The sequence below is a fragment of the Carcharhinus amblyrhynchos genome, chromosome 9, assembly GCF_965287045.1.
Source record: "Carcharhinus amblyrhynchos chromosome 9, sCarAmb.v2.hapA, whole genome shotgun sequence".
NCBI classification, from domain to species: domain Eukaryota; kingdom Metazoa; phylum Chordata; class Chondrichthyes; order Carcharhiniformes; family Carcharhinidae; genus Carcharhinus; species Carcharhinus amblyrhynchos.
In genome coordinates this window covers 60,492,882-60,516,912 of record NC_137332.1, presented here as the reverse complement: position 1 = coordinate 60,516,912, position 24,031 = coordinate 60,492,882, and the positions used below count along the sequence as shown (strand labels likewise).

General features: G+C 40.1%; 1 protein-coding gene across 1 annotated transcript in view; it reads right to left on the bottom strand.

Annotated features, from left to right (window-relative positions):
- Positions 1-24,031, bottom strand: part of dph5 (diphthamide biosynthesis 5) — a 74,230-nt gene that overhangs the window by 27,687 nt on the left and 22,512 nt on the right. Inside the window, exon 4 of the mRNA XM_080196599.1 lies at positions 1,663-1,783. Within this exon, the coding sequence (XP_080052725.1) occupies positions 1,663-1,783 (121 nt within the window). The remainder of the gene's footprint in view (positions 1-1,662; positions 1,784-24,031) is intronic.

Genomic DNA, 24,031 nt, shown 5'->3' with positions numbered 1-24,031 from the left:
TCTGCCAAAGTGGATAACCTTGCACTTGCTAACATTATACTCCATCTGCCAGGTCCTCGCCCACTTGCTCAGCCTATCCAGATCCCTCTGCAGACTTTCCACACCCTCCACGCAATTTGCTTTACCACTCACCTTTGTGTCATGAGCAAATTTCGTCACCCTACACTCAGCCCCTTCCACCAGATCATCTATATAAAGGGTAAATAGCTGAGGCCCCAGCACTGATCCCTGCGGCACTCCACTAGTCACCGATCATATTGAATAGCAGGCTCATGGACCATATTGTCTTTTCCTGCTCTTATTTCTTATGGAATGGCCCATGGTTGCCCTTATTGTCTCGCTGCCAGTTAGTGCCCTTAAATAATCAACGACCACTAAAGGCTCTCATCATGTCACCACTGGTATTAATCCCGGCCACATATAGGCCAGTTACCATGTGATGTGCATGGCACCCACAACCATGCAGGCAGTTTGCAACCTCTTGCTGCAGCGGGGGGAGGGGGAGGGGAATGGGGGTGGGCGGGGGGGGGGGGGGTTCCCCTTCAACAAAGGCATTTAGTGCCTGATCAATGAATTTGGCAGCAAAGAGAGGCTTCCGCTAAGAATCATCCCCCTGACCTTGCTGCTATGCGCCTCCGTACTCCTCTCTCCATGAGCCCTAATATCTTCAGAAATTTGGTCAGAAAAATGCTGTGATTGTCAAGCAAATATTATATTTACTCCAATAAAATATACTGCACGAATGTGTGTGCACATGCATGCAAAAAATGCTGGACCATGCGGGGGAACTTTGAAATTGTGATAATTTGATTTTGGCAAAAGTCAATGGCAGAGTCAAACTTGAACTCAAAATGACAAAAATGAAAAATGTCAGGATTGATATTTTTTATTCCAACACCATATAGCAGGCAGTTGTCAGAGTTCTAGAAGAGGGAAATGAGATAAAAAGGTTGGCAGGTCTCAGATTCATCAGGTAATAATGCACTTTTCCAATGGATCAGCACAAGGACAGAAGAAAATTCCGCAGGCAAAGTTTCATTATAATATTTATCTACGTCATTCTGATGGTTCCTGTATCTTTTTCCTGCGTCTATAGCAATTGAAAATAACCTTCGGTAACTCAGTATCCAGATTGTGGGAATCAGAACTCATATTTATATTGCACTTCTAAATTAAGAGGCATTGTAAAACAAAATAGCATCATTTTAAAAATCCAAAGATAAAGTACATTATAACAGCAACTTTCAGTCCTTTGTTAATAATTTTCGCTTTTTCGATTCCAGGTGTTCGTGAGCCTTTATGTTTTTTTTCCTGTAGCCAAAATATTGTATTGATGAATTTCCTACTGTAATATGCTCTGTGAGGCACTGGGAAGAAAATAAGAATCACTTAAGGGGCAGGTTAGGATGCAGCTACTTTCGGTACCTTAGCACCTGCATTGGTAGAGAAAGGTGGGCAGAATATGCTTTGGCAAACAATAAGTGCATGCGGAGGCTTCAACTCTCAAGCTATAGCTGATTGAGAAACAAAATATTTCTGGTAAATCAACGCTTGAAAATCCAATAGCTAGTTTGCCTTGCCCATTAATTATGTTTATTCATTTTCCCCTGGGATGTACAAGAGCATGTTGAGAGATGACAAAAAGGTAGAAATATCACCCACCAAGTAAGCATAATGTGTGAACTCCAGTCTGCCGATTCCTTTTGATCTTGTCATAGAAGCTTTCAGGCTTCCAGGTCTCCGTCCAGAAAACGATGGATACGGTTTCTCCAAAATTATACAACTAGGAAAAAATATCAATAAATATCAAAATTGACAAGGATGCATTCTTGTAAATGGATAAAACAGTCATAGCCCAGTCACAGAACAGCTTCACATATCTCAAGTTTAATATGTTCTATATGACTCAAGTTATTTTGCAGATACTCCAACTTTTTGTTTTAGTTTCGCAGGTGAAGGGGGGAGATTTGCTTTTAGAAAGCAATACAACAATTTCCTGCAATGCCATTCTCATTGATTCAAAAGCACAAGTTGGGATATGTTCCTCCAATTTCTAACAGATGTGGGATGACACGCAGGGCCTTAATCATTCTCAAGGAAAGAAAGCCCCACCACTTCTGCAAATAGTAAAAGGATCTCCTAGGCAACAGTTTACAATTAACACAATCACCCTGATCACCTGCATAACAAAGACCTCAGCAGCACAGGAACAATGTCCAGTCATTTACACTTATGTCTAATAATCTTCAATCAGGTTCCAATCCAGGTATTTCTCCAGCTCCTTTTTTTTTCTTTAGAGCTGCAATCACTGGCTGTAATAGAAGTCTATTTCACACAAAACTTTGCTCATCTCATTGCATTTGCTAATTTTGCATTTAAGCATACTATTCCTGCAATCTTCATTTAAACAACTCAACCTGGGAGTCCTGGTCCATAGGACTCTTAAATCGGCCTCGCAGGTAGAAGATGTGATTAAGAAGGCGTATGGTGTACTGGCCTTCATCAATCGAGGGATTGAGTTTAGGAGTCGGGAGATAACGCTGCAGCTTTATAAGACCCTAATCAGACCCCTTTTAGAACACTGTGCTCAGTTCTGGTCGCCTCATTACAGGAGGGATGTGGAAGCTACTGAAAGGGTGCAGAGGAGATTTACAAGGATGTTGCCTGGATTGGGTGGCATGCCTAATGAGGATAGGTTGAGGGAGCTCAGTCTTTTCTCCTTAGAGAGAAGGATGAGAGGTGACCTGATAGAGGTGTATAAGATGTTGAGAGGTATAGATTGGGTGGATTTTCAGAAGCTTTTTCCCAGGGCTGGAAATGGTTCCTACGAAAGGACACAGGTTTAAAGGTGCTGGGGAGTAGGTACAGAGGAGATATCAGGTGTAAGTTTTTCACTCAGAAGGTAGTGGGTGAGTGGAATCGGCGGCCGTCGGTGGTGATGGGAGACAAATTCAATAGGGTCTTTTAAGAGTTTTCTGGATTAGTACATGGGACTTAATAGAATTGATGGTTATAGGTAAGCCTAGTAGGTAGGGATATCATCGGCACAACTTGTGGGCCGAAGGGCCTGTTTGTGCTGTAGTTTTTCTATGTTCTATAATCTCTGCACTCATTTCATTTATGAATCCTGTTTTTATGTGGTAAAAATGGAGTTTAAAATCATTCCACAGCCATTGCTCCTCTGTAACCCATCCCATAAATACCCAGTTCTTCTTAACCTGATGTCTTGTGCATTACTCCTACCAACCCCTAGTCCATGGGCAGCAGCTGTACTTAAAGCCATTTTGGTCCCAATGCTCTAGAATTCCTGACCTAAATCCCTCTATTTCCCTTTCCTCCTTTAACACCTTCTCAAAACCCACTTCTTTGACTAAACTTTCATTCGTTTCCTCCAACTCCCCCCCCACCCCCACCCCAGTGTCGGCATGGGGGAACCAGGACAGGTTGATGATGATCTGGACACCTAAAAACTTGAAGCTCTCGACCCTTTCTACTTCATCCCCATTGATGTAGACAGGGGCATTTTCTCCTTTACGCTTTTTGAAGTAGATGACAATCTCCTTCATTTTGTTGACATTGAGGGAGAGATTATTGTTGCCGCACCAGTTCACCAGATTCTCTATCTCATTCCTGTACTCTGTCTCGTCATTGTTTGAGATCTGACCCACTACGGTGCTGTCGTCAGCAAACCTGAAAATTGAATTGGAAGGGAATTTGGCCGTACAGCCATAGATGTATAAGCAGTATAGTAGGGAGCTGAAAACACAGCCTTGTGGAGCACTAATGTTGAGGATCATCATGGAGGTGTTGTTATTGCCTTTCCTTACTGATTGTGGTCTGAGAGTTAGGAAGTTCAGGATCCAGTTGTAGAGGAAGGTGCCGAGGTCCATGTCACAGAGTTTGGAGATGAGTTATTATGTGGGAATAACAGTATTGAAGCTGAGCTGTAGTCAACAAATGACATAGGTATCCTTGTTATCTTTGTGTTCCAGGATTGAGTGCCGGGCCAGGGAGATGGCGTCTGCTGTGGACCTGTTGCGGCGGTAGGCAAGCTATAGTGGATCCATGTAGTCCAGGATACTGGAATTGATTCATGCCATGACTAACCTTTTGAAGCACTCCATAATGATGGATGTCAGATCACCAGCCAATAGTCATTAAGACATGCTGCTTGGTTTTTCTAAGGTACCAGGATGATGGTCATCTTCTTGAAGTAGATAGAGACCTCAGATTGTTGTAAAGAGAGGTTGAAGCTGTCTGTGGATACCTCTGCCAACTAATCCGGGCAGGATCTGACTGCACTTCTGGGTACCCTATCTGGGCCAGTTGCTTTCTGTGGGTTGACCTTCAAGAAAGCTGCTCTGACATCCAGATACAGGTTCATCCAGGGCTTCCAGGACAGAGGGCATGCTCTCGCTGACCTCTTGCTTAATACAGGCATAGAATGCATTGAGCTCATCAGGGAGGGGTGCATTGGAGCTGGTGATTTTACATGCCTTCATCTTGTAGTCTGTTATGTCTTGCAGATCTTACAAACTCTCTTGAAGAAATTAATATCATTTTGAATGCAAGGCATTCAAAAATCACCCAGTATGCTAAGCTAGCAGAGATCTGTAAAATATTTCTGGTTAAATTTGCAACAACAATTGTTAAATACAAAGTATTATTCTTTTACCCAAGGGTTTAATAGAATAAAATTTTAACCAATTCCATCACCTCCCTCCCATGCCATTTCTTTCACATGCCATTCCATTCTTCTTGTGCCAACTCTCTCTTGCCATTCCCATCACTCTCAGCAATTCCAGCAATCTCATCTCAGCCATCCTGGAAATAATCTATCCAGTCAGGATAGCTTGGGTTGGGCACCTCATCTTCTGCTGGTTTTGTTCTCCACCAGTGCCATCCTAATATCACCAGCCATTGATGGCCGCACCTGTGTCACATATTCCAGTCCTTTCCTTGTCCCACATATGCCTCTAAGTGCCAGGCATCACCCATCAAATAAATCTACCAGTAGATGCATCCCTTATACTGAGGTGGAGATGCTGGCGTTGGACTGGGGTAAGCAGTAAGAAGTCTCACAACACCAGGTTAAAGTCCAACAGGTTTATTTGGTAGCAAAAGCCACTAGCTTTTGGAGCGCTGCTCCTTCATCAGGTAAGTAGGAGTTCTGTTTACAAACAGGGCATATAAAGACAAACTCAATTTACAAAATAATGGTTGAAATGCGAGTCTTTACAGGTAATCAAGTCTTAAAGGTATAGACAATGTGAGTGGAGAGAGGTCCAAGCACTGTTAAAGAGGTGGGTATTGTCTCCAGCCAGGACAGTTAGTGAGATTTTGCAAGCCCAGACAAGTCATGGGAGTTACAGATAGTGTGACATAAACCCAAGATCCCAGTTGAGACCGCAGTCGTATGCGCGGAACTTGGCTATCAGTCTCTGCTCAGTGACTCTGCATTGTTATGTGTTGTGAAGGCCACCTTGGAGAACGCTTACCCGAAAATCAGGGCCAAATGCCCGTGACCGCTGAAGTGTTCCCCAACAGGTGTCCATTCATCCGTTGTCACAGTGTCTGCATGGTCTCCCCAATGTACCATGCCTCGGGACATCTTTTCCTGCAGTGTATCAGGTAAACAACGTTGGCCGAGTTGCAAGTGTATGTACCGTGTACCTGGCAGATGGTGTTCTCACATGACATGACGGCATCTGTATCAATGATCCAGCAAGTCTTGCAGAGGGTGCTGTGACAGGATTGTGTGGTGTCATGGTCACTGTTCCCCTGAAGGCTGGGTAGTTTGCTGCGGACAATGGTCTGTTTGAGGTTCTGTGGTTGTTTGAAGGCAAGAAGTGGGGCTGTGGGGTTGTCTATAGGGGATGACTTCTTTAATGTGTTTAGGGTGGAAGCTGGAGAAGAGGAGCATCATGAGGTTATCTGTTGGTTTGCGGTACAGTGAGGTGCTGAGGTGACCGTCCTTGATGGAAATGCGTGTGTCCAAGAACACAAACGATTCCAGAGAGCAGTCCATGGTGAGTCTGATGGTGGGATGGAACATGTTCCCAAGCCCAGAGATAATCTCATGATGCTCCACTTCTCCAGCTTCCACCCTAAACACGTTAAAAGGCCATCCCCTACGAACAAGCCCTCTGTGTATACGGAATCTGCTCAGAAGAGGAGGATTGCAGCAGACACCTCCAGACACTGAAAGGTGCCCTCATAAAAACAGGATATGGCGCTCAACTCAACGATCGACAGTTCCAATCGCCACAGTGAAAAACCACACCAATGTCCTCAGAAGACAAACACGGGTCACAGAGTACAGAGTACCCTTTGTCATCCAGTACTTCCCTGGAACGGAGAAGCTACGACATCCTCTCCAGAGCCTTCAATATGTCACTGATGAAGACGAACATCTCGCCAAGGCTATCCCCACACCCCCACTTCTTGGCTTCAAACAACTGCAGAGCCTCAAATAGACCGCTGTCCGCAGCAAACTACTCAGCCTTCAGGAGAACAGTGACCACGATACCACACAACCCTGCCACAGCAACCTCTGCAAGACATGCCGGATCATCGACACGCGAGAACACCACCCACCAGGTACATAGTACATACACTTGCAACTCGGCCAACGTTGCTACCTGATACATTGCAGGAAAGATGTTCCAAGGCATGGTAAATTAGGGAGTTTCTTTGAAACTCCAATAAGTAACTGAATATCCGATTATTAGTACGATTGATTTCATTTGATTTGTTATGTTGACCTTACGGCAATATCAATTACAGATAGCCCCACTTTAGCAACAGCTAAACAGCAATTTTGGTTTTCCGTAATCAACTTCGCATCCAGCTACCTGTGCACAAGTTTCTGTAGCATTCGCAAGTTTACAATGACAAAAGCACCATTAGTTTTTGCCATTATTTTGTCAGCAAATTATAGCCCAATATTTCTAAACATAAATATTCAGTCAGCTATTAAATACAAATATTAGTTCTGAATCCTGAAGCCACTTCCAATAACTCAAATGACCCCATCAAGAGAAATTTCATTTTATGTGCTTCCACTGCTTACTCAGGTAACCTTACAAAACAACAGTAACCTTCCCAATAGAAGGCCATAACCTAATTATCCAAAACTTTGTCATTCAAAGCTGCCAGCTTCAGCTGGGTACTCTTATCTCTCAGTTGATCAATTAAATAAAGACACTATTACAGAAGTGAAACTGGAAGTGAGGCTTTCATATCAGTATCAAGGGAAGGGTCCCACTCAGTCCACATAAACCTGCTTGATTGTAACAATGCACTTTGTGCACGTTGTGTCTGCCTCCCAAAATTAATATTCCACTGTTTTAATCCTTTAAAATGTATCTGGATGAGTACTTGGCATGCCATAACATCCAAGGTTATGGGCCAAATGCTGGCAAGTGAGATTAGATAGGCAGGTCAGAACCTTTCATGCGTCGGTGCAGACTTGATGGCCAAAGGGCCTCTTCTGCATTGTAGTATTCTGTGATTCTGTAATATATGGAAGAGCGGGGCTGGAATAGAAAGATTTTTGGTCCCTCAGAGAATTGAGGGATATGGAGAATGGGCAGGAAAATGGTGTTGACGCCCAAGGTCAGGCATACTTGTATTGAATAGTGGAGCAGGCTCTACGGGCTACATAATCCACTCCGGCTCCTATTTCTCTTCCGGTTCTTGTATACCTACAGGGCAAAAAGAGTCACAGTAGATCTAGCTAAATCATAAAGTAATGATTACTTGATACTAATCTAGGATTTTAAAAGCTTGCAGATTATAGGAACACATACTTTTGCGAATTTGTTACAGACTGAGTTAGGAGTAGGAGAATAGTGGGAATTCAACAGACAGGAAGAACAGCACGTAGGACACTATAAAAGATCAATCAAGTATAAATAAATGCCTTTTTCCCATTTAAACGCATCTCTCAGTTTAACATCCAGCAGTATAATAACTCCCCTAATATCCTGGCCTCCTTTGTGCGAGATAATGATTGCAAACATTTATCACAGAATCCCGACACTACAGAAGGAGGCCATTCAGCCCATCAAGTCTGCACTAACCACAATCCCATCCAGGCCCCATTCCCATAACCCCATGCATTTACCCTGTTAATTCCCCTGACACTAAGGTCAATTTAGCATGGCCAATCAATCTAAACCGCACATCTTTGGGAGGAAACCCATGCAGACACAGAGAGAAAGTGCAAACTCCACAGTGGCTGGAATTGAACCTGGACCCTGGTGCGGTGAGGCAACAGTGCTACCCGTGCAACCCCATCTGCTGAATAAAGAAATATAATACAAATATTAAATTCCCTTCTCAAAGCTTTTCTTACTTTGAAATAATCTTCCAAGAACACTATTTCTATAGCTTTTAATATATAAAACACCCACTTTAACGCAATAAACTAAACATTGCAGATTAACTGATCACTAGCTGTTGGTAAATCAGTAAGTATTTAATGGTTCAGGTAAAAAAATTGATATTCTCAACATGCAATTCAGAAGGGAATTTATTGACAGCCTAATTGTGCCCACACATACAGATCTAAACTAAGACAAGTAGGGCAACACATCGGGACAGGGGAAACAGGACTATCCAATCCATTTCAGGAATGTTAATAGATTGTCATTTTTTTTCTGTACAACTGGAGACTAGGCATTGTTAATATGTTTTTATTGGCATAGCCCCTGCCACCAATCTCCTCCTTTAAAGCGTATGTTCTGAGGTTTATGAGAAAGGATCTGTTGCAATCTCTGCTTCTACCAGTGTAATCTTGTACCTGAAGTGGATCCTATATGCTCAGGGCCAGGCCTAACAGACAAGACAGTGGATCGGAGGGGAGTTCTAGTTTTTAAAAGCATCTCTAACCTTTGTCCTAAATCATCCCTTTTACAATTTCCTGTTGCTCATCCCAATCCCTCTCCATTGTACCTAAAACCTTTTTGTTGTGATGACTACGAATGAATATTATCATTCAGATATATTGAGGCCAGTCCTAACTTCCTTAGTTCTATTTTAATTTCTGCTTATGTATTCCAACATTAACTTTACTAATAACTGCCAGATTACTCCTAGGTTTGTTTCAATGGCTCAAAGAACAATGCTCTGTATTTACTAAACATCCACATTTCATTAGTTATTGCTTGTCCACTTGCACAATTCCTTGAAAATCACTAATTGCAACTTCTGTTCTTAGTATTCTCGTTTTGGCTTCATCTACAAAACTGACAAGTTTAATGTTGTCTTCAGCATTCATAGATTAGAAAAAGCACAGACAGCTTTGGGATTCCACTCAGCATCTCCCCTACAAACTGACACTACTCTTCTCACAAGTAATTTCTGTCTACTACCTGTTAACTAATTTTGTGTCCAGCACTATATTCTATTCTAAATTCCCAAGTCTAAGATTAATAGAAACATTTCATGTAAAACTGTTACTCTACTAGTTAGTTTATTTGTAATATCCTCACAATTAAGTTTTCAATCTTTTCTATCTAATTGTAACTACAGAATCTCTTGTAAGAACTGCCCCCCCCCACCCTTCTGCTCCTTCACCGTTATCTCTGGTGTCCCTAAGGATCAATCTTTGGCCCCTCCTAGTTCTCATCTAATTACTGCCCCTCAATTACATCATCTAAAAGCACAGTGTTCGCTTGCAAATAATGCTGACAACATCCAGTTCTACTTTACCATCATCTCCCTCCCTCCTCTGTTGTTATCCCAGAACTCAGGGCCTAGGCAACTTAAACTCCAGCAACCAGTAAGTAATAGAGCTATTTAAATCAGGGATACTCAAGATGGAAAAAAAATAGAGCAGCGCAGCAATCACATGAGTTGTGAGGCTGAAGGAGATTACAGAGTTAGGGAGAGGCAAGGCCATGAAGAGATATGGGAACAAGGATGAGAATTTTAAAATCAAAAGTATTGCTTTACCAGAAGCCAATGTAGATCAGTGAGCAACGGGATGATAGAACAGGGCTTGGTGTGAGTTAAGACATTGGCAGCAGAATTCTGGATGATCTCAAGTTTATGGAGGATACAACGTTGTTGCTAAATTATCAGGTTGCCTCTTTAACATGCAGTACCTGATGAGCAGAAATTCCCTCTAATTAAATATTGGGAAGACTGAAGCATTTGTTTTCGGTTTCTGTTCCAAATCCCAAACCCTAACTACAGCACCATCCCTCTTTTTGCCAAAACATTCCTGGTTGGTCTCCTACATTATACCCTCCATAAACCTGAGAACATCCAAAACTCTGCTGTTAATGTCTTAACTCAACCAAGTCCTGTTCTCCTATCATCCCTTTGCTCACTGGTCTACACTGGCTCCTGGTTAATTTTAAAATTCTCATCCTTGTTTTCAAATCTCTTCATGGCCTTGCCTCTCCTTAACTCTAATATCCTTCAGCCCCACAACCGTTGTAGTTGCTGCGCTGCTCTATTTTTTTCCATCGAGTGTCCCTAATTTTAATAGCTCTATTACTGGTGGCTGCAACTTAAGTTGCCAAGGCCCTAAGTTCTGGGATACCCTCTCTATACCTCTCCACCTCTATATCTCACTTTCCTCCATTAAGATACATTTAAAAACCTACCTTTTTGATTATCCACCATCTGGCCTAATATCTTATGTGGTTCAGTTCATATTTTGTTTAGTAGTGCACCAGTAAAGCATCTTGGATGTTTTATTAGGTTAAGAGTATTATGTAAATATAAATTGTTATTGCTTAGGCATAATCTTCCCATTCTAAATTCATGCTTGCTGATTGCCATTAGACTATTGTTGTACTGATACTTTTCCAGTCCACTTCCTATCAGAGAATTTTACATCATGTAAGGAAGCCTTTCTGACCATCGTATCTGTGCCTTCTCCTTGAAAGAGCTGTCCAATTAGTTCTACTTCTTTCCTTTTTCCCTATGGCCCTGCAAGTTTTATTTTAAAATATGAACTCAGGCCACTTCTGAATTATTAAATACCATTTTTCCATTATTTTACTACTCATTGCCATAAGACTAACATTTGGTTCTGGAGTCAGGTCTGTTTGCTTGCTCCAGTCCAGTGGAGCACGCTCAGTAACAATGATTCTTTCACACTGTTAGTCCAATATAGATTTTCACCGTCTCTTTCAACACCCTGGAAATTATCATAATAGGAATAAATGGGATGATGATATATCCTGTATGTCCAGATTTATTAACCCTCTATTACCAGAAGGCTAATAATACTCCTGCTTCATCAATTTCAAAATATTCTATGAAATTTAGTGTGCAATCATTGCCAGATAGCAAGTTAGCATTATCCCTCATTGACAAATGTTCGTAGAAAACATCTATTAACTATTTGGACTCATTGCTGAGAATTCATCATAAATCTTATCCTATAGAATTCTAGCTTTCTCTCTAACTATTCCCAAAGTTTTCTTCATTCTTTTTCCATGCAAGATTTTTAGCAGATGGCTTTATTTCCATTTCATTTGTCCTCAGACATAGGAGACACTAGCAAGGCTGCATTTAGTGTTCATCCTTGTTAACCTTTGTAATCCTCATGAGGATGGTCCTCCCAGAGTGGTGTTCACAGCCTTAGTTATACATTTTATGGACTTCATATTCAACTTATCCTTATTTTTCTTGGGCATGTGTCATTCTCATTATTTTGTTATATTTTGAAAAGCATTTAATTTGTCCTCAACTTGGAAAACTTTCAATAATACTTGGCAAGTTGTGATTTTAGTAGAACAAGAAAAGGAAGTTCAGAGAAGCAGTGGCTATTGGCTATATCAACAGGATCAATGATCAATGTGATGCAGAGAGGGCCTGAGGCTAGAAGCAAAATAAGATTGCCAGACAGATAAGAATGTTATTTTTGTAACCTGTCCAAGCCACGTCAGAGGTTCTGTTAACAGTATTCAGAGTTACTAAAGAGAAAATAAGAGAGAAAAATGTGCTTTTTGGATCAGCTTCAGCAATAAGGAAAGGGAAGAGAGAGAAGAGAAAGGCAAAGGTTATTAGCAGCAGAGTGATGGTAGAGCGAGAAGTAAATGTCAGATAGGAATTGAGAGAAATGTGAAAAAAGTGTCTAGAATTGAAAGAAAAAAGATTTTCATTTCCCAAAGGATGTGGAATTTAAGATATAGTGATTCAATAACTGTAAAATAAATATGTCGTGCAATCTAAAAAAAGTTGACTAACGTGTATCATCATCAAAAATATATCAAGGGCTGAAGAGTAGCTCTCTGGTATGGACAGAAAACAGTAGAGTTTCAAGATTCTCACTTTAAGGGAAAAAAAATCAGATGGTGAGTAACTAACTGCAATCGACAATGAAATGCAGGGAAACTAGACAACAAACTTCAGTGAATATAAAGCCTTAATCTAAGGCCATGTAGCTATAATTTGCACGGGATGTCTAGTAAAACAGCATCTTTCATGAGAATATTTGAAAACATACCATTAAAAATCAGAAATATGTAAAACTGTATTTTTCACTAGATAATTAAATCACAGATTTATTTTTGTGACAAGTCCACGTGTAGCTTTTGTCACTAAAATAGTTTTACATTTGGCAAGCAAACGGGCAGCACTATATCCCTGTATGCAAAGAGCACCCATAATCAGGGAATGATTTGGTTCCTTATTGAGAAAAAGATACATTAGTTCTTAACATACTATTTAATTTACATTCTTCTTTCCTGCTGTTGGAAGAGATAAGGATAACAGCCTTGCATTTTCCAGCAATTGTGTTTGTAAATTATGCATTTAATATAGTTCACATCTCACAACTGGGATGATATCCCTAACTTTGCTTTAAATGCTGATAGGTTTCACCAAATGAGGCACATACTGTTTCTAAAAATGTAAATAATAATTATTTCTTGGTGCAATAACACTCTCACCTCTGATTTGGAAGGTGAGGTGGGAGGGTGTCAAGAGTTTAAAATCCAGTCCAGGGACTTGAGCACATGTCTAGGTTGCCATATCAGTGCAATGTTGCATTGTTCTAAACATTGCCTTTCAGATAAGGCATTAAACCAAGGTTTGTTCTTTCTGTTAAAATGGAGCAGGCACATTCCAGACAACATTTACTCTTCAACCAACACCATCAAAACAGATTAACTGGTCACTTATCTCATTGTTGTTTGAGGTACTGCTGTTATGTTTGTCTACAAAATAGCAAAGATAACATTTTCAAAGCAATTAATTGGCCGTAAAGCATTTTAAAACTTTGAGGATTCGAAAGGCACCGAACGCTGCAAGTTCTTATTGTCTTTGTTCTTTATGAACAGGAGTGCAAATCATTTTCAACTGGTTATGAGCTTCTCCAGATGCTCACAGCATGCCCTGTGCTCTCCACTGTAATCTATGAACATATTGGTAAAACAAATGTTACATTTTGTTTCAGTGCTGAAATATTCCTCTAGTCTTCAAGACATTAAGTATTATATATGAGCAGATTACTAATTATGGACATGGAAAATGGTTGCGATTTCAAAATAAATCATTAGCAAAAACTCTCACAATTAGAAAAAGTTTTTCCAAAATTAAAATACTGACATATAATTCAGCATCCTTGCCCATAACTCAATTTGTATCATCTAATGCATACCCTGGTCAGACAGAATATCAACTTCAAGAGAAGACAGTAAAGATGTTTCCTGTTGTGATGGAAGAAAACAATTAAACTTTACACTGTTAGAAATTCATTTCCTCATCTTTAGACTCAGACTGTGTTTAATAAATGTATACTATTTAGCAATCAAAACTGAATTACACAACTTGAAACAATGGCCCTGAATTCCAATAAAATATAAGAAGGTATCACGTATTTTCCAATGATTTTAACTGGTAACAGCCAGGTAAAACCATTTTTTCAACAGCAAACAAGGAGTCTAGGACATGTCAGTCTTGAATACACTGCTTTACATGTCACTCTGAAATAGAGGTAACAGCCCTATAAGGGTACCAACAATATACAGGTAATAAATGTTAGCCTTGCCAGTTACGCCCACACCCGTGGACAAATAAAGAAAATCCAAAATGGATTGTACATGCAGCTGGATGATGGGAGATAACAGATGGATTGTACATGAAGATGGATTACAAAAGTAGTAGACATGGATTGTGTTTGTAGTTGGAGTACTGAGATAGGAAAAATGGATTGCTTATTTAAAACCACGTTTTAATTGCTTCTCAGCTTTTTGGCTAAGATCAAGCATCAGATCAAGCCCAAGATCAGGTTCAATACATTTTCTTGCAGTTTGGATCTTGTTGAGGGGACCCTGAATTGGATTCAATTTGAATCTGAATTAGATTTTAGAGCAAGCAAGGAGATGGATGAAGGGCTTGACTTGTCCACTCTGTGCTTTGGTTTTGTAACTTTAAAAAAGAAACATAAAAAAAATTGTTTTAGGTTGGGCAGGACGCCAATCCTATGTTTACATGGAATTCTTCGCATTGCGTTAACATTTATTTGTTCAATGGATGTGAGCACCTCTGGTTGGGCCAGTATTTATTGCCCATCCCCAACAGCCCTTGAACTGAGTGACTTGCTAGACCATTTCAGAGAGCAGTTCAGAGGGCAATTCACTTTGCTGTGAATCTTGAGTCACATGGAGGCCATATCGGGCAAGGTTGACAGATCTCCCAGACGGGTTTTTATGACAATCAACAATGATTTTGTAGTTAGCATTAGACTTTTAATTCAAGATCTTTTAAAAATTGAATTCAAATTTCAACATCTGCCATGGTGATCTGAACACCAGTCTCCAGAGCATTGCCCTTGGTCTCAATTACTAGGCCAGTGACAAGACCACTATGCTCATTTAATTTGTACAAACACAATCCATGGTCACAGCTAGACAAAATTCCATTTTGGTTTCATGCTTGCTCAATGAACGTGGCAGAGTCAACTCCATCATATTATGTGCATCAGTGGGTATAGCTTCAGTTGACATAACTGTGAACAGGAAAATATTTTTCTGACATTATTGACAATTCAGTGAAAGGTTCCAGCCATTGAGCAATGTTATCAATAAAACCAATCAAATCCTGTGTGATATCTTGAGCAGCATTTAATTGAAACGAACATCCATTTTTGAACCCCCACACAGATATATTTGGAGTTTTGAACATCCAGACTTCAAAACAAAACAAACAAATGCTTTGAAAAGAGTTCAGATAAGCATGCCAAGTATATGTCTAGAATTCAACAAACAGCGTGAAGATGCCTGAAGACTTGAGAGTGTTAGGTGTTTGGGGGGGGGAAAAAGGGAATCTAAGATGGAGATGAAAATGAAGGAGATGAGGAAGTTCATTTGAGGTCAACCAAGTCAGTAAGACTGAGAATAATGATATTTTGCCTTGGGTATCATCTAAATGAGACAAGCAAGTTGCAACAGCATGTTGGATGCTCCGTGCAACATTCTGACAAAATGGCTTTGGGTTATATTCAGGGGAAATACACGTGGGAAAGTCAGCCTTGATTAGCACAGGCACCTAATTTGTTTGTGCAAAGGCCCTGTTTAGATGTAGCCACAGAAGAATATTTTTCTTCTTTTATTGATATAGTGATTGTTCATTTCTGCTGTGGAATGTTTGTGTGCAAGCCACCTGTCATACTGGTCACTTAAACACCTTTTGTTTTCTGTACTTCTAAAGCATGTGCAGCACATTAATAGGAACGGCACAGTGCTAGCACTGCTGTCTCATAGCGCCAGGGAAACAATTCCTGGCTTGGGTCACTGTCTGTACAGGGTCTGCATGTTCTTTCTCCCGTGTGCGTGGGTTTCCTCCTGGTGCTCCGGTTTCCTCCCACACCCCAAAAGTTGTGCTGGTTAAATGGATTCACCATGCTAAATTCTCCCTCAGTGTGGCCGAACAGTAGTAAGATGACTATTGTTAGTGGAAACCTACTTGTGATACTAATAAATAAACTAAAAAAGAATTGCATGTTTGAAAATGTGTGTTTTCCAAGCTACATCTGAAGATGATAGGGTTCAACCTTTGCACTTTGGAAAGATTAGATGTTGAGTGATCTGAGGTTTGATGAAATTTAGTTATATACTTGTAAATCATTTTGAGGCTTTCACCTTAAAGTTATGAAGCTTGCCTTTCACGAAGGTTAAGCACCAAAAATGTGGTGTTTACAGACATTTAATACAAGTGGAACTTTGGGTTCAAAACATTAACTCTGTTTCTCTCTCCACAGATGCTGCCAGATCTGCTGAGTTTATTTCTAGCATTGTCTATTCTTATTTCAAGTCTGCAGCATCTCGAGTATTTTGCTTTTATCTTTCTGATAAACTGTATTTTTGTAATTTGCAAATGTTAGCCATACTTTTAGAAAACATCGCCAGAAGAAAAATTAATATATTCACATTATTCAATGGTCATTCAAAGTGTAAACATAAAATCAATAGAACCAGAAACAGACTATTACATCAATGTTAATAAATAATTTCTACCAGAATCCCTGTATCCAGTTAGACAATGTTTATTTGTACAAAACCCTCTATTACATGGGCAAGTACTCTATACTGCTGGAAGAATCAGCCCCAAACAATACTGTTTACAAGTGGCTTTTTTATACTAGGATTTAAGACTGCACAGAACTTTATAGGAGGGAATGGAACCATTATTTTACAAAACATATGCATGTCAAGGCTTCAACTGAGAAATGCAAAGTATCCCAATACATCCGAAAAAAAATTGGTTCTCATCAAAAAGAGATTAAGCAGGGGCAAGGCTGGCTATAGTAGAATGTTGCTGTATTAGCTGTAAACACCATAATACAACGTACGTAGTTCAACACGTCAAAACTATATAAATAATAGTACTGGTTACCACAAGAGACTACAGCTGTTTATAATGCAGTGAAGTGAAACAGATGTATTTTACAAACACAGCTAAAGGTAAAATTAAAGAACAGGAACTTCACCACTGACAACACAGCCCATAATATTAACCATGAAAGTGGAACAGATTTCTCTTTCCTTGTGTGGTTACTGCTGTGGACCAAAAAAAAGTAATTTCAGAAGGTTATTGGTCACTGTGAACCACAATACATTTGGTGACAAAATAGCAATTTCTATATTATAGATGTTTAAGTTGTGGTATTGTAACCAAACAAATTATTCCTTGTTGGCTATTTCCAGCAAGACCCTGTGCTCAGCATTATAGCTATCAAACTTCCCTTTTGAAAATTCTAAATCACTGATTATTCTCCATCTGTGGGAAGTTGTATCAAACTAATTGTGGAATGAGACCAGATCGCGAGCAAAATTTAAAGTACAGAAAATAAACAACACAGTTTTAATTTTAGTCATGGCTCAATGATAACACTCACGCCTCTGAGCCTCAGGATTGTGGGTTCAAGTCTTTCAACAGGAACTTCAGCAGAAAATCTAGACTGATGCTCTGGTACAGCCCTGAGGGAATGAAACTTGGATGCAGAATATCTTATGACACTATTCAAACAAGAGAGCTCTTCCTTGTGACAAGACGAATATCAATACCTCAATCAACATCACTATGTGGCCATTATCACATCACTGTTTCATGGGAACTTTCTGTTTGTCAATTGGCTGCCGTGTTTTGTACATTACAACAGTGCAACAAAAGGTACTTTGTTGGTTGTAAAGCACTTCATAATGTCCCAAGGTCATGAAAAGCACTCTATAAATGCATATCTTTCTTTTTAGGCAACTTAGCAAAGCTTAATATTGTAAAATGTTACCAAAGTATCCAAAGCAAGAATGGGGAAGGGGATGGTGGCAGGTGGGATTGCTCTTAAACCTATAAAGTCAAGTCACTGTGAACCAAACAGTGTTCACAGAGTTACAGTGGTTACAATAAATTTATACATTGTTCATTGTACATCTACCCATTTAAATATTATTTTGAACTTAAGACACTAAACTCTGAGGCCATTACTTGCACAGTAACAAACAGGCTGGTGTCACTGCCATAAATGTGAAAGCTGAAACTAAGTTGGTGGATGATGTCACTTAGGTTAACATGGAAGTAGTGATAGATGAGACAGTCCATTCCAATAATGAAACAAACATAACTTCACAAACTGCCGCTGAGAAGTCCGTAGTAGAACAGTGTCTAGTTATTACATTAGCACAAATCTTCTGATTTGTCAAACAGGCCAAGGAGTAATGGTTTCCTGGCCAACATGTCAACCTCACCTAATATCAGCAAAAACAGTTACTAGTGCTATTGAAAAATAGTCACCAAGTTTCCCTAAATTAGTTGTGCATAACATGCTTTGGATGTTTTAATAAGATGAGTGCATTATATAACAAAATTACAAGTCAACTCTTGTACTGAACCAAAACTTCTGGATTTAAGAAATAAAAGAAAGAATGAAATGAAACAGAAATTGTAAAAATTACATAATAACGCTAATTAACTAATCAAATGCTCACTGAAGTCAGAGGCATTGTGTCATGCAAAGAATATTGAAAATCTGCAACTTTCTTCCCAAAAAGCTGTTGAAGCTGGGTTGATAGAAAATTTCAAGCCTGAGATTGTTAGGTTTTTACTGGGCAGGGATATTATGAGATTTGGAGCCAGTGGGTAAATGGAGTTAAGAAACAGATCAGCCATGCTCTAATCAAGCAATATAACAGGCCTGAGGAGTTGAATAGCCTTGAAAAGTGGTAGACAGAGGGGAACCGGTGGATGTGGTGTTTTTAGATTTCCAAAAGGCGTTTGATAAGGTGCTTCATAAAAGGTTGCTACAGAAGGTTAGGATGCACGGAATTGGGGGTAAGGTGTTAGCATGGATGGAGAATTGGCTGTCTAATAGGAAGCAGAGAGTTGGTATCAATGGGTGCTATTCTGGTTGGCGGTTGGTGACTAGTGGAGTGCCGCAGGGATCGGTGCTGGGACCTCAACTATTTACCATTTATATAGACGATCTGGAGGAGGGGGCTGAGTGTAGGGTGACGAAATTTGCTGATCACACAAAGATGAGTGGAAAAGCAAATTGCGTGGAGGGTGTAGAAAGTCTGCAGGGAGATCTGGATAGGCTGAGCAAGTGGGCGAGGACCTGGCAGATGGAGTATAATGTTAGCAAATGTGAGGTTATCCACTTTGGCAGAAATAACAGTAGGATGGATTATTATTTAAAAGGTTAAAATCTGCAGCATGCTACGGTGCAGAGGGACCTGGGGGTCCTTGTGCATGAGTCGCAAAAACTCAGTCTGCAGGTGCAACAGGTGATCAAGAAGGTGAATGGAATGTTGGCCTTTATAGCGAGGGAGATAGAACATAAAAGTAGGGAGGTCTTGCTGCAACTGTACAGGGCATTGGTGAGGCCGCAGCTGGAGTACTGTGTGCCGTTTTGGTCGCCGCACTTGCGGAAGGATATATTGGCCTTGGAGGGAGTGCAGAGGAGGTTCACTAGGCTGATACCAGAGATGAGGGGGTTGGACCAAGAAGAGAGACTGAATAGACTGGGTCTGTACCCAGAGGCCGCAGCTGGAGTAGTGTGTGCAGTTTTGGGCGCCGTACTTACGCAAGGATATTTTGGCCTTGGAGGGAGTGCAGAGGAGGTTTACTAGGCTGATACCGGAGTTGAGGGGGTTGAGCTATGAGGAGAGGCTGAATAAACTAGGCTTGTACTCGTTAGAGTTTAGAAGAATGAGGGGCGATCTCATTGAGACGTATAAGATGATGAATGGGATGGATAGGATAGAGGTGGAGAGACTCTTCCCGCTCAGAAAGGACAGTAGGACTAGGGGGCACAGCCTCAAGATAAAGGGGGGGGGCGGTTTAGAACGGAGTTGAGGAGGAACTTCTTCACTCAAAGGGTGGTGAATCTCTGGAATTCTCTGCCCATTGAAGTGGTGGAGGCTACCTCGCTAAATATTTTTAAGACGCGGGTTGATGGGTTTTTGATAAGAGAGGGGATTAAGGGTTATGGGGAGAGGGCGGGAATGTGGAACTGAGCCACGACAGATCAGCCATGATCTTACTGAATGGCGGGGCAGGCTCGAAGGGCTAGATGGCCTACTCCTGCTCCTATTTCTTATGTTCTTATGTACTCGTTGGAGTTTAGAAGGATGAGGGGGGATCTTATAGAGACGTATAAGATAATGGAGGGGATGGATAGGGTAGAGGTAGAGAGATTCTTCCCACTTAGAAAGGATAGCAGGACTAGAGGGCACAGCCTCAAGATAAGTTGGCGGGGGGGGGGGGCGCAGTTTAGATCAGAGTTGAGGAGGAACTTCTTCACTCAAAGGGTGGTGAATCTCTGTAATTCTCAGCCTGTTGAAGTGGTGGAGGCTACCTCGCTAAATATATTTAAGTCACTGGTAGATAGGTTTTTGATAGACAAGGGAATTAAGGGTTATGGGAAGAAAGCGGGAAAGTGGAACTGATCCACTTCAGATCAGCCATGATCTTATTGACTGGCGGGGCAGGCTCGAAGGGTTAGATGGCCTACTCCTGCTCCGATTTCTTATGCTCTTATGTTCTCCTGTTCTTATGTTTTTATTTTTTAAGTGGCATTAGTACCAATGAGTTTGTTCACAGAACAGGGCCAGGCTTTTTTTCCCCTTGTCTGGCCACATCTGTGTCTAAAATAGTTAAATTACAAAATATGCACTGCAGGGAGCTTGAACAAATGCTTATGTTATTCTTTTCCCTCATATTTTATGAGATGATTTGGTAAACAACATTGGTGAAGCATCCCTCATGTAAGGCACTCACTGATGAAGAGAAAGAACATATCACAAAATATTTATGAATTGAAGTTCCAATCCATTCATTCAATCTATTTTATTTCATCCTTTCAGAACAATCCTGGATTCTCCCAATTTCCCCATCCAATGACTTATTAGATGGGCATTTTCCTCCATCTCTTTGTGCAAGTTCATTCCAAGTGCTGATTACTCTTTACTGGGGAAAAACGACCTGATAAACAGTCCTAAATTTTCTTTTTACCATCTTTAACAATCCCGCTCCATCTGCTCCATCCCATCATCTACCCACAGCTTCATTTAAGTTATTATCTGCAAAAGCACAACACACCTCTATAAGATTCACTCTCAAATATCACCGTTTTTGATGCATTACTTCCTCTCTTCCTCATAACTCAGAACCCTAACACTTTATGAGATGGGTGAGAGGGCGAAGTGAGCTGGCTTGCCTCCCTACCTCCCCTTCCCTAGCAACCAGCATCAAAGTTGGGGGTGTGCCTACCTCCACATGCCACTTGATGGACAATCCTAACTGCAATAGTAGCTACACTAACAACTAAGTTATGATTTTCAGTTCAGCTTATCACTTTCCTCATTTATGCCTGCTAAAGCAACATACATTCATGAGCAATGTCCCATTTTCTGTAAATAAAAGGAATATGCTCCAGCCTTCTGCCTTTATTGAATTATCCAGGAGCGTGGGCAGCCTATAATTTACCACTGTCTTCTCCATGGCAATGCCTTGGTCAATCAGAGATGACTTGCCAACAAATCAGAACCCTTTCCTTGTAATTGTTTGAAATTGGCAATTTTGCATTGTCCTGATGATTGCAAGACAAAAAGCTTCAGCAGCATGTATTTCTTTTCAGCAATATTTTTTATTTTACTTCAAGTTCCAAAACAGAGAAAATCCAACATCAGGTTAAAAACAGTCTCTGTTATTAGACCAAATAATTTCAACTTGTTATGATTTAGGATCATGGTTCTCAAAACATTTTTGGTTGAAAGAGTCCTTTTCAGATGGCATGGCAATTATGAACCCCAATCTAAATTGTATTATACCATATTCATAATATATAAGTGTTACATGTGAAATGGTTTAATAATATCCTTAAGAAAACACATTTATTTACAAATACAAGTGAAATTGATGCGCCTGCTTCTTGCTGTAGAGTTTGTCTATCCAAGTATGATGTCTGCCAATTACTCTTTTAAATCATTCTATATAAAAGTCCATGGTTCTTGATTTTCAGAGAAAAATGGACGGAACTGAAAAATATGGTCCCCCAAAACAGCCATAAAAATATCATATAATTAAAAACTGAATTGCCCTTTGCTCAATTTAGTAAAGCAGTGGATCTACAGAGTAGTGAAACACTGGCTAAATGATCATTTAAGACTACTAACTTGACAGCTTTATGCTTTGAGTGACAGTGTATCAATGAAAGATGCTGCAGATTTTGTTAACACTTGCCAAATCACTCTACAAAGGGCTTTTAACCCTTTAAAAAGCTCAGCGCCTTAAGTGGCAAGCAACCTGGAGTGGCTATCCAGTGGCAAGATGAGATCTCAGCCTTGACCATGATACTTAAGTGGTTGCCCAAGTACAAGGATAAGCTTGCTTGGTAAGCATTTATACATCATTTTGTGGACCCTTGAAAAGGTCTCTACATGCCCCAGTTTGAGAACCATTGATTCAGTACAAAATGCGACATTTGTCCCATTCAGTTGTTCATCTATCAAAATCAATAACCTCTAGATCACAGCTACCAATGTCTCTTAAATGACTTTTGCCTCCACTATCCTACCAAAACATCCAGTTTTATGCCAGATTAATCTTTTTCTATAGCTTTAGTACATACACTCTCAAACACTTCATTTCATGAATTAAAAATGTTTCCATGCTTTCTTCATAATTTAGTCACATGGCAACAAGGGCCTTGCTTTATATCTCTCTTCTGCATCAATTCTGAAGCTTGAACATGTCTCCTTGCCTCAGTGACTAAATCAGACATACATTCTTGGGTGTGGTCTGACCACAGCACTGTATAGTTTCAGTCTGACATTCTCTAGATTTATACCTTATTCTTTTTGATCAGTTTACTTTTGCTCTAGAGTAGATATGTAGGCTGAAGTTTTAAATGCTTGCAATTTTTATGTTCTGCAAAAGCATGAGAAACAAGCTTAAGAGACCAAAACAAAATACTGGAAAGCTTATGAACACAGAAAAAGAAAGTCTCCAACCATGAAGCAGAGTCCGTTAAAACCTTTATCTCTTTCAAGTTCACTCTGCACAAATACAAAACGTTTTATCATGAACTCCGCCCTTCACACTTGCATTCTCATCTAGGTCTGTTACTTTTCTTTTATTGCAGCCACAGTGAGATAGAATGTGTTTCTGTACCAATCATGCTCTGTTAGCAGAACTAAGAACACAATGCTGCAATGGCTTTGTTGGTAACTAAATGCACTTTTTAGATTTTTCAGATGAGTAACACATCATGAAAGCTGTAAGAAACTCAGTCATCCCTGAGGAACAATAATTTGCTTATACATATTTTCTTTAATCATGACAATTATTCCAAGGGCTTTTCAAGGTTACCGTGTCAGGAAGGGGAAAATTGGGATGGGAACGACTGAAAGCTAGTTTAAAGATGTTTCTAAATGGAGAAAAGGTTAACTGTGGCACATCAAAATTTGATTTAAAAGGACAAATCAGCGATTTTACAGAAGCAAACAGAAAGAACACAAAATGACCAAAACAGAGGCCATCACTCCTGCAAAAACAGAATGAACTTAAAGGCTTGGAGGAAAATCTCCCAGGAGATCCTGTGCATCAGTATACTTAATGGTTGAACACAAACAGAAATGCTACAAGGACAGAGAGAAGGAGGCAACCTGTCTACCAACTGAGACAACATGACATGTAATATGTAATTATATCTCCTTAAAATTAGAAGTTAGATCTTAAGAGTTCAGAAATACAACAGCTGGTTAGGACTGGAAATAGCCGCACCATAAAGACTCGAAACATTCCAGTCTGACCCCTTGGTCTGACCTAACTGACCATGGCAGCGATGCTTCAGTTTGCCTCAAAATTATGATGAGGAAAGAAAATTATTTGATCTATTGTCTATAATATGATGATGTAGATTCACCCGATACCACCATTTATCCCAAATTCACAAATATTATGAACTCCTTTTGGAGAAATATCTTTGAGTATGTTTTTGATTGAGAGAACATAAGAACATAAGAAATAGGAGCAGGAGTAGGCCATCTAGCCCTTCGAGCCTGCC